This window comes from Vulpes vulpes, chromosome 9 (genome assembly GCF_048418805.1).
Source record: "Vulpes vulpes isolate BD-2025 chromosome 9, VulVul3, whole genome shotgun sequence".
Classification (NCBI taxonomy): domain Eukaryota; kingdom Metazoa; phylum Chordata; class Mammalia; order Carnivora; family Canidae; genus Vulpes; species Vulpes vulpes.
The window spans coordinates 88,271,336-88,286,368 of record NC_132788.1 but is presented as its reverse complement, the minus strand read 5'-3'; the positions used below and the strand labels follow the sequence as shown (position 1 = coordinate 88,286,368).

General features: G+C 45.3%; 1 protein-coding gene across 2 annotated transcripts in view; it reads left to right on the top strand.

Moving 5' to 3' along the window:
• Window positions 1–15,033, top strand: part of CACNA2D3 (calcium voltage-gated channel auxiliary subunit alpha2delta 3) — an 833,608-nt gene that overhangs the window by 754,408 nt on the left and 64,167 nt on the right. For both annotated transcript variants that reach the window (XM_072720752.1, XM_072720750.1), the window contains 2 exons: window positions 1,290–1,352; window positions 4,357–4,427. In XM_072720752.1, the coding sequence (XP_072576853.1) occupies window positions 1,290–1,352; window positions 4,357–4,427 (134 nt within the window). The remainder of the gene's footprint in view (window positions 1–1,289; window positions 1,353–4,356; window positions 4,428–15,033) is intronic.

Here is a 15,033-nt window from a genome sequence, read left to right as displayed (position 1 = left end):
TCTGGATAATTGAGACAAATCCTATTACTCACCAAAGCAGCCAACTCTTTTATAAAAGGTGACAGCAAGGCTTTTAATTTTCTGCTGATTCTCCACCACTACCTAGTAATAAAGGATGAATCTTTCGGACCAACTCATTGCTGGACTTTTGTGTCTAACTAAAACCACTCCACGGATAGGTCAACGTCCCAGAAAATAGCCATGCGGTGGCCTGGAGCTAGGGGGAATTTAGCTCAGGGTAAAGATATGTTACAAATTAAATGTTGCAGTCGGTATGGAAAAGCTGCAATAAATAGAAACTGAGTTACATCAAGGATGGAATTAAACCTTAAGTTTAAACTCCACAGCACTGTAATTAAAACTTAGCCTGTAGCAAATCATTCACTTGAGATTAAAGTAGTGTGGGGAAGCAGAGGTTTGGGTTTACCTTGCTTTCTACAATTTATAAGTCTGAGCTACCAAAAGCTAACAGCCCTGCCCCCAAATCCAGCTCCCAATTAAAAACACAGTTTGAAAACCTTTAGGAGACCTGAGGGGCCCCTTTAACAGAAGTCTGCCCCTTCCCCCCTGCCTAAGTCTATGAACAAATTAAAAAATATTACCTGGTCCCCTGATGGTCTTCTGAGCTGACACAGTGTTTTCATTAATACATCATTAGGGTAATGACATTGTGCTGGCGTTTTGCTTTCAAAACAGCCTGCACTTCAACCACTACGAATACAGACTCCAAGCCTGTGAGCACTGTTCCTGGGAATAGTCTTCAGGTCATAGAAAGGGAAAAAAAAGAGAGAGAGAGAGAGAGAGAGAGAGAAACAAAAACCAAGGAAGACCAACTGTAATTATTTTTTTAAATTTTTATTTATTTATCCATGAGAGACACAGAGAGAGAGAGAGTCAGAAACATAGACATAGGGAGAAGCAGGCTGAGCAGGTTGCCCAGTGCGGGACTCGATCCCGGGACCCCAGGATCATGACCTGAACTGAAGGCAAACGCTTAACCACTGAGCAACCCAGGCGTCCCTGTAATTAAGTTTTTAATGTGTATTCTCTTTATCCTAATCTGAGATGTTCAAGGCTTGCTTAATGTTTTGTTTTTGTTTGTCAGTTTGGCAAAGTAAACACTGGGGTCAGCGTAACCATGGCCTTAACTCCTAGAGCCAGCAAGCATTTCCAATTCCCCCAAAAACAACCTCAAGTAGGTTTCTCTCAGGTTGCAAGTACGTCATTTTGTGTAAAAGCAGTCTGAGGACCCAAAGTTAAAACTCTGGTATATTTTTTTAATTTTCTAGACTGTGAACTGTTACCTCATAGACAATAATGGGTTTATTCTGGTGTCTGAAGACTACACACAGGTGAGTGAGAAATTTCTACCAGCTCTGAGTAAGGAGCTCATGATGTGCTTGGGGTAAGGGGGAGCAAAGGATGGTGTTAAAACCTTGAGACAATGATCTATATTTAAGAGGTAATACCAGGAGATTATAAAACCTTATTTCTATCCCTCTAAAAATGTCACAGCCTACTTCTCAGCAGGCCCCAAAGAGTTTTTACCTCCCAGTTGGGGGGTGGGGGCAGAGCCCAGGGTCTGCTTTCTCGCTCATAAAATGTTCAATTTATAGAACTCTTTGCCTCAAGGATAGAGGTGCTTTAAAGAGTTTGGGAAATTTTAAGGAGATTTCCTTCTTTTGATATTTAGATACTTCTCCGTATATGAATATATATATATATACATATATATATATATATTTGACACATACACGTATATATGTATATATATATACACACATATATATATATACACACATACATATTTATGTATTCCAACTTTATTATTCTTTATGGCTCCTTTCTAGTTGTTGCTTTTTAAAAGTCAGCTACCTGAGTTCAGGGATTAACTTGAGCTCTCAACACTGAGGGACAAGGATCCAGAAAGAGGCAAAGAATGTTCTTCATTTGACTGAGCCTTGTGGGGTGTGGGACAGGAGGGAAAGAAATGGGAAGAAACCAAACAGTGGGGCTGAGCACAGAAATCTCCACTATGCTTGGAAAACAAAATAAGAGTTCAAACCAATAGTATTGGCAGAGAGAAAACAGGTTTCTCCTTTAAAACTTTGTGCATAGAAAACCTTTTCTGCAATTTGAAATTAAATTAGCATATTCAAAGAAGGTAAAATACAGATGTGTTTAGCAGTGTGACATGACAAAGTAACAGTAGAGAAGGAGATGCATGGTCTCTGGTACCCCTCTTCTTTCCCTGGTGTAGGGGGTGGTGGGCCTATCATGTGACCTGCCTGAGCCTCCTGGCAGGCTCTGTAAATGGAGGATGGCGGAGGACCATTTTATAATGAAGTCCCATTTAAATCACTTGAAATTCTTCAGCAGTCAGCAGTACGATAGGCCTATTAATGCCAAATAAATTAGTTAATTGTCCTTAAGTCCCTAAGGAGTCTGAGCTTAATGCCTTGTTAATTTATCAACACTGGCTCCAGGTCACATGTGGAATCGTGCTTCAGTTTTCCTTCTTATCCATGAAAAGGTTGTGGGATTCTTAAATGCACCTGTGATGGGTGAAAAAAATTCAGAGTCAGGAATCAAACTGCCCACACCCTGTCTCCTCGGACACTGAGCACCGCCGGACATGGGACAGTTGGTAAAGATTAGGTCCGAGTGGGCCCATGAAACGAGGCCAGTCTGAGAGCAGGAGAGCCCAGGGGTCCCTGATAACATGTCTGTGTGGCTGGGACCCCGACATCCAAGAGTCAGTGGAGCAGGAACCCAAGTTAATCACCTGTGAGGAGGAGCCCTGCCCCCTGCCGTGACGGTGGAGGGCTGAGATAGGAACCTGGTCCCAAGGTGGGGAGGAAGGGCATGTGGACACCTTGCAGTGGTGAGTTCTCCACTAGCCAGCAGCGTAAACCATTCGTTCCCAGCCAGGACTGGTGTGCATGCGGCGCTGCTCCCAGCCGAGCTCCCCGGGTGCAGGCCTGCAGCGCGGCCTAGGAGCCTGCCGGCCTGCTCTGCCCCAGCTTGTTCCGTGTTGTCTGCTTTCCTGTACCCCAATTAGGATAATTCTTCTTCATCTAACAACCAGTTCCATTGACACTGGCATATTTATACACACAAAATACAAACGTCCTAGCTCCCAGCGGCAGCACACACCCACAGCCTTTGCAAAAGGTTCCAGTTTCCCCCGGAATGAAACAGGCAATGCTCCACATTCAGCCAGTGAAATGTCATTTCCTTCTTCTTCCTCCTCTCTTTCTTGACTTTTTGGCAAAGTCTTTATATGCCTTTCTGCCTGAAAATTCCCAGGAGTGTGGTTGAAGTCACTCAGTGGTAATTTGAATCGGGATTTAGCTAATACAAAGCCTATGGAATTTATTAATTCAGGCTCTTAGAGTAATGCCCTCCACCCACCCACACATGAGCTATAAATCCTGCGAGCACCCACAGTAGACCTGGGGGCTCTCTACTGATCTACACCGGCTCAGTCCAGGGGGTTGGCAGAGGAAGGCTGTTGCCCCAAGCTCTGTTCTGCTGCATGGCATTCACCTTCCCCCAAAAGACCCTGATGCAAGCAGTTCCAAGAGACTAGAGGGATCCACCAGGATGTTAATCCTTCATCCCACCATTCAGAGTCTACAAATCTCAGCCAAGACCAAGATCTAGTCTGAGGCTCAAACAGCCTGGTGATGGGGAAGGGGCTGCTAGTTCCCAAATGCTCCCAAGACAGCCCCACAGATAAGGGTCAGCCTGGCCATGCTGCCTCTTGAAGGGGCTGCACTCTGGACTGCCTTATTTGTCAACATAGTTAACTGCCCAGGGACAAAATTACGATTGATCCTCAGAAAGTGATGGTGAGAAAGGATGTATTCTCAACAGCAGGAAATTTATAGGGCTGATGAAGAGAGCTGCTGTATTTCCCTAAACAGGTCATCCAGGAATATAAACAATCCTTTTTATTACTGCCTAGGAAGCCCTTTCTAAGCCCATTCCTGTCTATGATGTAGTGTTTTAATCACAAGGGACTGAGCGCAGATTAATGCTTACCCCATCTGACCGTGTGCGCGTGCCCACACACGTGTGCACACGTTATGCAATGTGATGCGATGCCCCCCACCCCCGCCCCTGCCTTGTACCATGGAACATTCCCATCTGCCTACTAGTCTGCCCCTAAGCCCATAACTTCTTCTGACTATTAAGACATTTTCCACTTTTATGTAACCGTGGTCCTGAAAACCTGCCTTTTGCTTCTGTCAGCACTGGAACGCGCGCTGTGTCCATTTCTGATTCTTCTCTGGTGCTTGGGCACATAGTTTATCTCTGCGTCCTCTCGGGCTCTTCTTTTCTTCCCCGCAGACTGGAGACTTTTTTGGTGAGGTCGAGGGAGCTGTGATGAACAAACTGTTAACAATGGGCTCCTTTAAAAGGTAAGGATTTTATGGTCCCCTGCGCCCCCTGAAAAAAAGTTTGCCTAAATAAAATAAAACAAACCAAGGTCAAATAAAGCAAGCCCAGACTTGACCCCATGGCTGGTTTGTACTTGTGTTCATGCTCCAGAAGATCTTGCTGAAATTTGATGCCTCTTGCATGAGTGTTAAGAGTCACAGAAACTCAGCTCACAATGAGTTTCCTGTTCACCCAGCATAGGGTTTATTGGAGGCCAATATTGAAGTCAGAGCCTGCACTGGGATGCAATTGTAGCAGTCTTGAGCAAGTGATGGCAAAGAAGTAGGAAACGTTTTCCCCTGGTTAAAAACGAGAAGTGTATTTTGCCTCACATTGGCGAACTGGGGAAGCTTGCTGGAAATCTGGAAATCGGGGATGAAAAGTGACATTTACAGACCTGTCGATATAATTTGAGAAAATCAAATGAAAGCTCTCAGAACCTGCTCCCAGATGGAGGGGAGTTTAAATCTGCTGCTAGAAGAAAACCCAGATGGTGCCAAATTCCAGTGGCAGTGGGTACTACTCACCTGGCCCTAAGTGAAGCTTGCGTATGACGGCTTCTGGGTGACCCCATGTCTCTCCTAGGCAGGCCAACCGTGCTCTTGGGGACACAAAAGTCTATGGGAAAAGCCATCCCCCTACTAGATCAGGATGTCAGTAATGTCCCCCCGCCGCCTCACCGGGAACCAACATGTCACCCTTCCCTTGGCCTCCCAGGAAATGGCAGCCTTTGAAGTGGTGCTTTCGTGGGCACATTTGATGCTGTTAAGGACATAATAGCAGGCACTACAGAAGTGGACCTGGGCTCGCCTGTGAGAACCGCCGCCGGTGGGAAAGGCAGGCCGCTCGTTATGACTCCCTGCAGCTGAATGGCCAGGAAGTGTTAGCTCAGGAAATCGGACTTTTAAGCCAGTCCACAAGACCAACTGAGCGCTGTGCTGAAAGCAGGGAATTCAAAAATGATGACCCAATTTTTGAGATTCCATAGCTTGTTTGTGCCAGAAGGAGGAGAAAAAAGAAATGATATAAAAAACTGGCACTACTCCAGCACTTCTGCAATCTCTGACACACTCGCCTGCCCCCAGCCCGCCTGCAGCAGTGTGTTCAATTCCCTTTTTAAAATTCAAGTGCAGTTTTTTTTCCCCCTTTTTTGGCCAGGAGTCATTGTACACGTGCTTGAAAACTCCACTCGGAGCTGGGCTTGGGTTGCCATGGAGTTTTCCGTGACTTCTTAAAGCTTCCCAGGGCAGCTTCTGGATTGTCTGCTCCCCTGGTTGTTCCTATCTTTATGTGAATGTGTGCGTTTGTATCGTGTTCACTTGTTTTCGACTCAGTGGTGGGGGAAGACAAAAGATGAGAATAATCACACACGTGTTTCTCATTCGAAAGCATATTTTTCAACTTCTTTAACAAAATTTTTTTTTTCCTTTTTCCTCTTCGATACTCCTTTCAGCTTGGTGGGAGAAGGGAAAAGGTTGTAGTGGGATTTTAAATTCTCAGTCTTCTCCTTGATGTGAGTGAAGTGTGGTTGGCATGAATCTAGAACTTTCTTTTCCTAGGAGAGTAGCTAACATATTTGAGAAAAGGGAAGGACCAGGGACTTTACTCAAATCTAATAGCATCTGTTGTCATCTGGGAGTCGGCTGACAATGCTCACAGGCCTCTTCGAAGGGGCCCACATCAAGGCCACAAGAGCAATGAGAGTTTACATTTTGGAGTTGGATGGATTGAATTCAAATCCAGCCTGTGATGTTTACTAGCTGCGTGCCTTAGAATGAGTCAGGTTACCTCTCTAAACTTTGGTTTCCTTACGTGGAAAATGAAGGTGATAATTACAATTGCTTGCGCAGGCTGCTGTCAGACTTAATGAGATAATAATGAGCAGAAAGTTCGTACACGGTGCCTGGCATATATTAAAGGCTCAGTAATTGGTAGCTGCTGCTGTGATTTGTATTGTTGTGGATCTTTGCTCAGTTTTGGCTTTGCTTTCTGCTTGGCACCAGGTGGTGCTCCTTCTGCACTCTCACAACACGCAGCAGGCTTCCCATGGCAGATGCCTGGCGAGGGGGCCTCTGTGTTGGGGTTGTGCACTCCAAGCACAGGGGTGACCGTCCTTTCATTCAGAGAAGACCTGTATTTCAGGAGCACTGAGAGGCTGTGTAGCTGAAAGTACCTGGCAGTGCCCAGGGACAGAAGTCACCCCTGAACACAGGATGCCTGGAGGCTGAGTTGCTTTGGGGACCTGGATGAGCCCAGGTAGAGCTCAAGACGGGTTCCCTGCACTGACTCTTATTTTCTCTCCTCTCAGTGTCTTGGACAAGTGCCTGGATGTCACAAGGTTTCTTGATTTGATCTGCTTATATCCAGCTTTGAAAACTGAGTTCCATAGACAAGAACCCTACAAACCATCTTCTCCAGAAAGAGCTAACAGAGAACACCTCCCTTTGTCCATCTCCCTTTAGCTCTATCCCATGGTCCAGACTGGCTGCCTCTCTCTAAAACAAGATGATGCTTGTTTACGTGGCAGTGGACTCTTTCCCTTGATTGTCTGATCACTTACCTGGTGACCTGATGGTGGTTTTATTTTATTTATTTATTTTTAAAGATTTTATTTATTTATTCATGAGAGTCAGAGAGAGAGAAAGAGAGGCAGAGACACAGGCAGAGGGAGAAGCAGGCTCCATGCAGGGAGCCCAACGTGGGACTCGATCCCGGGCCTCCAGGATCATGCCCTGGGCTGAAGGCAGCACTAAACCGCTGAGCCACCCGGGCTGCCCCTGATGGTGGTTTTAATTAGCAGTGCCATCAGAGGGAAAGAATATCTACTTCTGGGTGTACAGGGCCATGGGGAAGAGAGGGAAGCCATAGATTTGTGCAAATTACTAACTTGAGGGAGCTTTGAGAAAGTTCAGCAGCGTGTGCAATCTTAGATGCAAAGTGGTCTCTCTTGGTCATTTTAGCTAAGTTTTTTACTTGACTCCATTTACCCCGCTTACATGTGACATTAGTATCCAGGGACCAAAGAAGATACCAGTATCTTCAGGAGTGTGAAAGTGATGATCACAATAGCTACCTTCCCTGGCATCTAGACTGCACCAGACCTGGGCTGCAGCTGACACATCTCACCTCTTACAGTACTTCTCAACAATTCTGTGGGACAGTACTAGCTGCATAATTTGCAGGGCCCAGTGCAAACTGAAAATCTGGGGTCCCTTGTTCAAAATGTTTTAAGAATTTCAAGACAGTGGCAGCAGAGCATTCAACCAACCTTGCGATCTAGGTACAGGGTTCTGTGCAGTTACACAGGCTGCATGCCTATAACACTGGCCCTGGGTGTAAATATGCCCATTTTATAGATGGAAATAATAAGGCTTGGAAAGGTTAAGAAGTTGCCCTAAGTCTTTGTGTAAGAGAGCTGGGTTCAAACATCCAGTAGTCTGAGCAGAGAGAGAATATCTAGCTTCTGCCCTTAACCTGGTCCTGTGTACAGGAGCATTGTGTTGTGCATGGAGCTTCTTTCAGTTCTGTTTGAGAAGGGAGAGGTGGCTGAGGAAGATGTTGGCTCAGCGGTGTCTTATCTAGACAAGCAGAATTTTCAGGATGGGAGGCCAGCTGAGCGATAGCATCGTGCAGATTTCTTTTAGCTGAAGTTGATAACTCTTTAAAGCAAGCTATGTTCCCAGGCTTCCTGTAATTTCTCATGAGATACCATGCCCCCACTCAGCTTTTTGTGTTTCAAACTGAGAACTTCCAAGTACTTCTTCATTCTTACCACAGAGCGAAAGTGGACTCCCTGGGTAGTGACTCATTTAGGGTTTTTCAATTTAGCTATTTTTCTTTTTCACTCATATTCACAAGAGCCTTGCTTTCATATTTCTCAAAATCCACACTCTGTGGGTTCTCTCTGCTGTCATTGGCAGTGACATCACCCCTCTTATGATTACTAAGAGAACATCTAGTTTCAAAATATTTTTCTTAGAATTCTTCTAAGAATAATTGCTTTGAATTCATTTATCTCCTCCCTTCTTTTCCCCAGTGATTCAAATTCAATGTTGAGTATCCAGGAAAAGTGAATATGTATATATTTTATATATAAAGTGAAATGTGTATACATATGTGTATGTGTGTATGTGTGTGTGTGTGTGTGTGTGTGTGTGTGTGCATAGCCAATCACAGGTGAATATCCACGGTTCCTGATAGGGCCTCCTTGATAGATATGCTGTGCTTGAGCTAAGAGCACTCCGGGTTGAGCATCAGAATTATACTGGGTGGCCTTGCCCAGACTCCCCATCCCTCCCAGCCTCATTTTTTTCCTCACTCAAATATGGACCTCGGGATTTTGTAAGAATTAGCTAAAACAGAGTATGTGAAAGTGCTCTGCAAATTACAAAACTATTGCAGGCAGGAGATGAGATTAGCTCTTGGATAAGAGCTCCAAATGTCTGAGATCATTTTTTCCTCTTTTCATTTTCTTCTTCTTGTTATTTTAATCACTAAGGAATCACTAAGGGCCCCAAAAGGTAGTTAGTTTGCAACAGTTACCTCCAGGGCACAGCCTTGGGGGTGGGCCTTTGGGCCTGGATCCAACTGGCATCCCTGGAGAACCTTTAAAACAGGCCTGTGCTCAGGCTGCACCCTAAGAGATTCATGTGAAATCCATCTAGGGATGGAGCCCAGGCTTTTATGCTTGTTGAAAGCATCCATGTGCTTCTCATGCACAGCCAGGATCAAGAAATATTAAGTCAAGAGCACCATGGTACCAGTCTAGATGCTGTTGACTTTTGAGTTGCCTGACATTGGGCAACTTTAATTCACTAAATTTCAGTTTTCTCAGCAGCAAAATAGAACTAAAAGAATTATTCACCTGCCTGCAGGTAGGGGTTAAATGGAATAATGCATGCTTCTACCAAACATCCTGGTGGGTTCTGCCAAAAGGTCTTCCCTTGTTCCTTGTGAATCAGATTAAGCTTGAGAAAGCAAAGACCAGTTGGGCACACCTGGCCTTTGGCTTGCAGAGAAACGGACTGTTTGCTAATAGTCTGCGTTTGCTTTGAGAACTACTGATAGTTCCCCTCTGTCTGGGCTGTGTGTTTTTTGCTTTATTCGGTTTTGTCTGTTTTATGCACTTGGTACCACGTGCCTGTGCTCTCACCCCTCCATGACTATATTTTTCCTATGGGGCCTGCTGACTGTCTTCCTCACCTTGCTCCACACATTCATTAACATAGTTGACTTGTGTAGAATTCCCTGTGGTGGCTCCTTCTGCTCTTGAAAATACCTTTCTAGAAAGGTGACACATCAAGAATTCAGGACTTGGACGATTTCTTCTGTCTCTACATGATGAAACTGTCCAGGTTCCATGGCCAGTGACCAGAGCTCTCCCTGTCCTTGATAATTACACTGCATTTCAGCCAATGCCCTGGACTTGGAGTCTCAAGGGTGTTAAAGGAGAAGTCTGTTATGTTTGGAGGGCTGCTCTCTCACGCCGGCCGGCCCCCCCCCCCCCCCCGCCCCAATGTCTAATATTCAACACTCATGTAATGAATGTAATGGCTTCTTGGCTTCCTGTTGACCTGACCATTTCCACAGAAGTATGCTTTGTCAGAGGTGGCATTGAAGGGAACAAGAAGACAGATTGGCTTGTGTTTGGCTCGGTGTGTTTCTGAGCCAAACTTTCTGGAATGCAGAGACATGAAGATTCCAGTTCAAGGCTCTTTGAAATACTAAAGCTGCTGCTCAAGCATCCCCAATCACAACAGTAAGAATCGCTGCCCTCTTCATCATTCCAAGTAGTTTACATGTATTACCTTCCTGAATCCCCGTAACAACTCCATGACATGACTACTACCATTACTTCCATTTGACAAAGGAAGATCTGGAAGTGGAGGCACCCGGGATCTGAGTGCCTTGTCCAAGTTCACCCACAGTGGTGTGATGGAATTTGCACTGATGTGTCTCAGATTCCAGATTGCAGACTGTTTATCCAACCCCCAGTCATCTTCTCCCCTAGTTAGAGCAGACTAAAGTATTTCTTACAGAGATATTTGTTCACATTTATGTTTATTTGGCTTCAAGAGATAGTGAAAGTTTCTCAACTTTGAGTCCAATATATCAGTTAATAGTTACTTTTACTTGAAATAATAAGTAGTTCCAGAATAACAAGGTGCTAAAGAACATAGGAATCTTTTTCTCTTTTATGTGAAGGAGGTCTAAAATTATAAATTTGTTGTCAGCATGGACCCTGACCACATCTCTTTTTCTCTACCTTCGTCTGCTGGCGTTTTAAACTCAAAGTTACTTCGTGGTCCAAGACAGCTGCTTAGTTCCAGCCATTGCATCTGCAATCTATGCTGGCAGAAGGAGGATCCAGGGAGGTCCCAAAGTATATGTAAAATTTCTTGATTGAAATTTGTTTTAATGAATACTTTTATTTATTTATTAAAGTAAAATAAGGTTTGTTTATTCAAGTATTTAGTCCCATTACAGTACTTCGGCTTCATCACAAGGGCTCACCTAACTACAAAATGAACCTGGGAAAAGTGCATATCACAAAGTCAGGGTTCTGCTTGGCAGAAGAGGAAAATGGACTTTGGGAGACTCTGCTAGTCTCTGCCACACCCAACATGCCTGTCTGCCTCAGACCACATACATCCTCTAAATATTGAATCTGGTTTCCTGTGATATCCACATGGAAAATCTTCCAGAATTGAGGCTATGTTCACAACTCCTAGTATCCCCCACACCCCACATGCCCAGTGCAGTCCTGAACACAAACGGTCACAGCCACCAACTAACCCCTCCATTCGTGATGCTGGAGCCCAAGCAACACAGGCAGGAACACTAGGTAACACCTGTGGGGAGTGACCGGTAGCAGTAATAGCATCAGCGAAACCAACATCCCTAATGTTGCCGAGCCTCAGTCCCATGCCCTGCCCCGGCTGAGAGCAGCACAGGCATTACCGTGGTGCAGGGCTGTGAAATGTAGGCATGAACTTGGCAGAGCCCAAGGAAGCTCCCCCCAGCATCCCGGTTTCTTGCCTCAAATGGGTTTTGCATGAACTCGTTCCTCAAGCAGAATTCAGCTGTTTCCTTCTATTTCTTACTCAAAGAGGCAAAAGAAATTTAATCTTTTCTAGTCGCATTAATCAAGATTCCATTTTCCCCTTCAGTTGAGCTAATTTTCATGGAAGGGGCAAGTGAAGGGATAAACAAGCTGCCGGCTAGGTGCTCTTACCCCCCACACGCATGTTAGCCTTTGCCTAGGGATCGAAGCAGCCAGTTCACTTAGAGCTGTAATAACCTTGGAGCAGTGTTTTCACCTTCTGAGCCCATTTCTTTTCCTATAAAATGAAACCCTGCCCTTGCCACAAAGGCTAATGCCTCCATGCTGGCAGAAAGTAATTGATGATTTCTTATTGTTACTGCTTTTATTACCTGGGTGAGATGCTGACGTGACCACTCTCTGCAACTAGCCTTCGTTTTCTATTATCAGCACCTGTTGATGAAAAGTGGCGCTGACAGGCCTCCGGAGTCACCTATAGGATGAGGGAGGCTTTTTCCCCATGGCTCACTCCTCAGGGTTCTGCACTGGACCCTGGTGGCCCCAGTACTGTGCACTGAGCACCTGGCTGGTGCGGCCACAGGGCGCTTCTTCTCCCTGCTAATAATGATGGGTGCTCATTCGCTAGATTTGTGTCAGGGACTCAAAGGGTCAGGGGGGCCAGGGTTATGTAAATTCAGCATTTCTGCTGTGTTCTACCTGTGGAGGTGACCTTGAAGAGCAGTGCAGTCTCCGTAAGAAGTTGCTAAGGGATGACATGGCCACCAGTGAGAAAAGAAGAGAAGAGACGGCACCTTTTGGATTTTCTGTTAACAGATCAACAGTTTGAGCCTTCCACTCTCTGGGGTTTCTGAGATGTAAGAACGAGTTAAGGCTTCCCATGGTGACGATGGCTTTGTTAAGAATTTTCTATGTTCCCGTGCCATGTCCTACCACTTGCAAGTTGAAAGCTGCCCCAGAGAACACATTTTATGGCTCGGCAAAGAATACATATTTTTACATGCTACCCTGGTGAGTCACTTTACTTCTCATACTTTCAGATTCAAAAATGCTCAAATATGTCCTGTGGTGAGTTTCCATGTGAAATGCCTCCCTGTCCTGTTTTTAGGACTATAGCTGCAAACATTAAGCTGCTTCAAGACTGTTTTTTTGGCAAATCATTGAGCCAGAGCTCATTCAATGAGTTATTGCAGATAAAGGACCTGGCCTCATGGGCACACAGTAGGTGTTTAATAAATGCGGGTCCCTGCAGTTGCTCACAAGTTGAAATTAGTTGAGCTCATGCCTTTGAAATTGAACCTTCTAATTCTTAGAAGAAATATTTTTCTTGGTCGTTGGAAAAGAGCAGGATCAGCAAAAGAGCTTTCAGCAAGTCCCAGTGTCATGGGCCTGTCATCCAAGGCTCTGCCGCGGACAGGGGCACACAGGACTGTCTAGGTTTTCTCTACAGCACTTTGAGTTTTGTCTTCAGACACCCTATCTGCCTTCCGTCAGAGTTTCAAAGAGACCCGTCTGGGGAGCCCAGAGATGCTAATGATAAGGTCTCAGCTGTAGCCTGCGGCTGAAGTGGCCTGGTGGGGATGTCATGGGGATTAAGGCATGTTATCTGTAATAAGAAGAAACCCTGTTGCTGAGTGCAGCGGTGCAGCACCAATCTTGGGCTGGGCATGCTGCTCGGGGCTTATTTTAGAGCCGAATGAAAGCAGGCAATTATCATGTTCTTTAACTATAATCAGCCAAACAGGATACAGGTAGCCACAAAATGGAGTTATTTAAAACAGTAACAAAATCACTTCAAAAAGGGTAATAATCTGGAAGTCTCTCTTTCTGCAACATCTAGTTAAAGCTGTCTAAGCGTGGAGAAGACAGGGGACGCTTGTTCTGTAACCTCCTCAATGGCAGTGGGATCAGGAGAGCTTCCTTGTGAAATGAAAGGCAGGAAGGATGCCCTGGCCCAGAGGCGGCCCCACAGCGGTGGAGTTTGGCCTCCCTATATAAACTAGCGCCTCTGAAACCCATCCTAGAGAATCCTGAGCTTCCCAGGAAGGTGGCTACCAAGGGGTTCTCGCTAGCCCGGCTAGTTGGTCCATCCTGTCCCCTTGACCCCAGACAGCCCCTCAGCTTGACTTGAAAGTTGACTCTGGACTTCGGCTATGAGACCTTATCTTAGGCAGCATTTTCTGTGACATTCCAATGAGACCGAGCTCGAGCACCAGGCTGGATTCTAAGTATTGCCCAGAATCTGTCAGAGCCTGCTACTGAGCAGAGTAAGGGGGATTCAGCTTGACCCCCATCTAATTCTGGCTCTGCCATTTGTTAGGGGTGTGAACTTGGACACACCGCTTAGGCTGGCTGATACTTGGTTTGGCCCCTCTGTGAAATGGGGATGATTAGACTCTATCTTGTAGGGATATGCTTGTTAGAGTATCTTGCTCACAGTTGCTAAATAGAGCTCAGTAGACATCAGCAGTTGTTATCATGGTCCTCAGCTATGAAGCCCATGACAGAAGTTCCCACATCATCTCTCGATAACCCTGGTGCCAGTCCTGGATGTGTCTTGTACTGCGGTAACAGATGTGAATTTTTAAGCTGCATCATTTATCCCAATGAGCTAAGAAAATCGGGAGGCTTGTCCATCCTTCAGCCAGCTGGGTAAAGCCTGAGTCAATTCCCATTGCATTAAACACCACCCCATTAATTAATAATGGCAATGAAAACCAGACTAATAAATTATAACAGCTGCTGCAGCCCTGCCTTCGGTTGAATGGTTCTTCCTTACTGGATCCCGTGCTAAATGTAATATGTATATAACCTTGGGTAATCCCACAGCCGTCTGAGAAGATAGCCATTTTTCTCACCATTTTACAGATGAAACTGAGGCATCAAAAGAGTAAAACAAAACAAATAAACAAAACTGCTATAATAAGTGGATGAGTTAGGATTGAGCTCAGGTGTTATTGACTTCAGAGCTGATGCTTTAACCATTAAGCCACACTGCCAGTCACTTGAGCCTTTGGGAATGGGGTAGCCTTAAGATCCCAAACTCTAGTGAAGAACAAAATGAGGCCTTCTGTTGTAAGAATCATAACAAAGCTAGCATGCTACATAGTATATTTCCACATGTCTGATTATTTACATCTCAGGACATCTTTGTGAGTCATTTTATAAGTGAGAAAATGAAGCCCCAGAAGAGGGTTATCATCTTGCTCAAGATTCCACCCTGGATGGTGGCACCTGGATAATAATCTTTCAAACCGAAACCACACTGTATTCACATCTACGAGACTCCAAACACAGGCACGTTCCACTCAATCCGTGCTGCCTTTCACCACACTCTGGCCAAGTTCCAGCTGTAGGGACAAAATTGAGCAGTATGAAAAGGATGGAGCCAATCATAATTCTTGCCAAGTCCTAGAAAGCCCTTTCAGGAGCACCTGCAGAAATCCCTGGAATGAGGTGGAGACTATGGAGTAATAGGACAGTTAGGGACCTAATAGAGTTGTCCTTTGTGGTCCACAGTTGGTTCT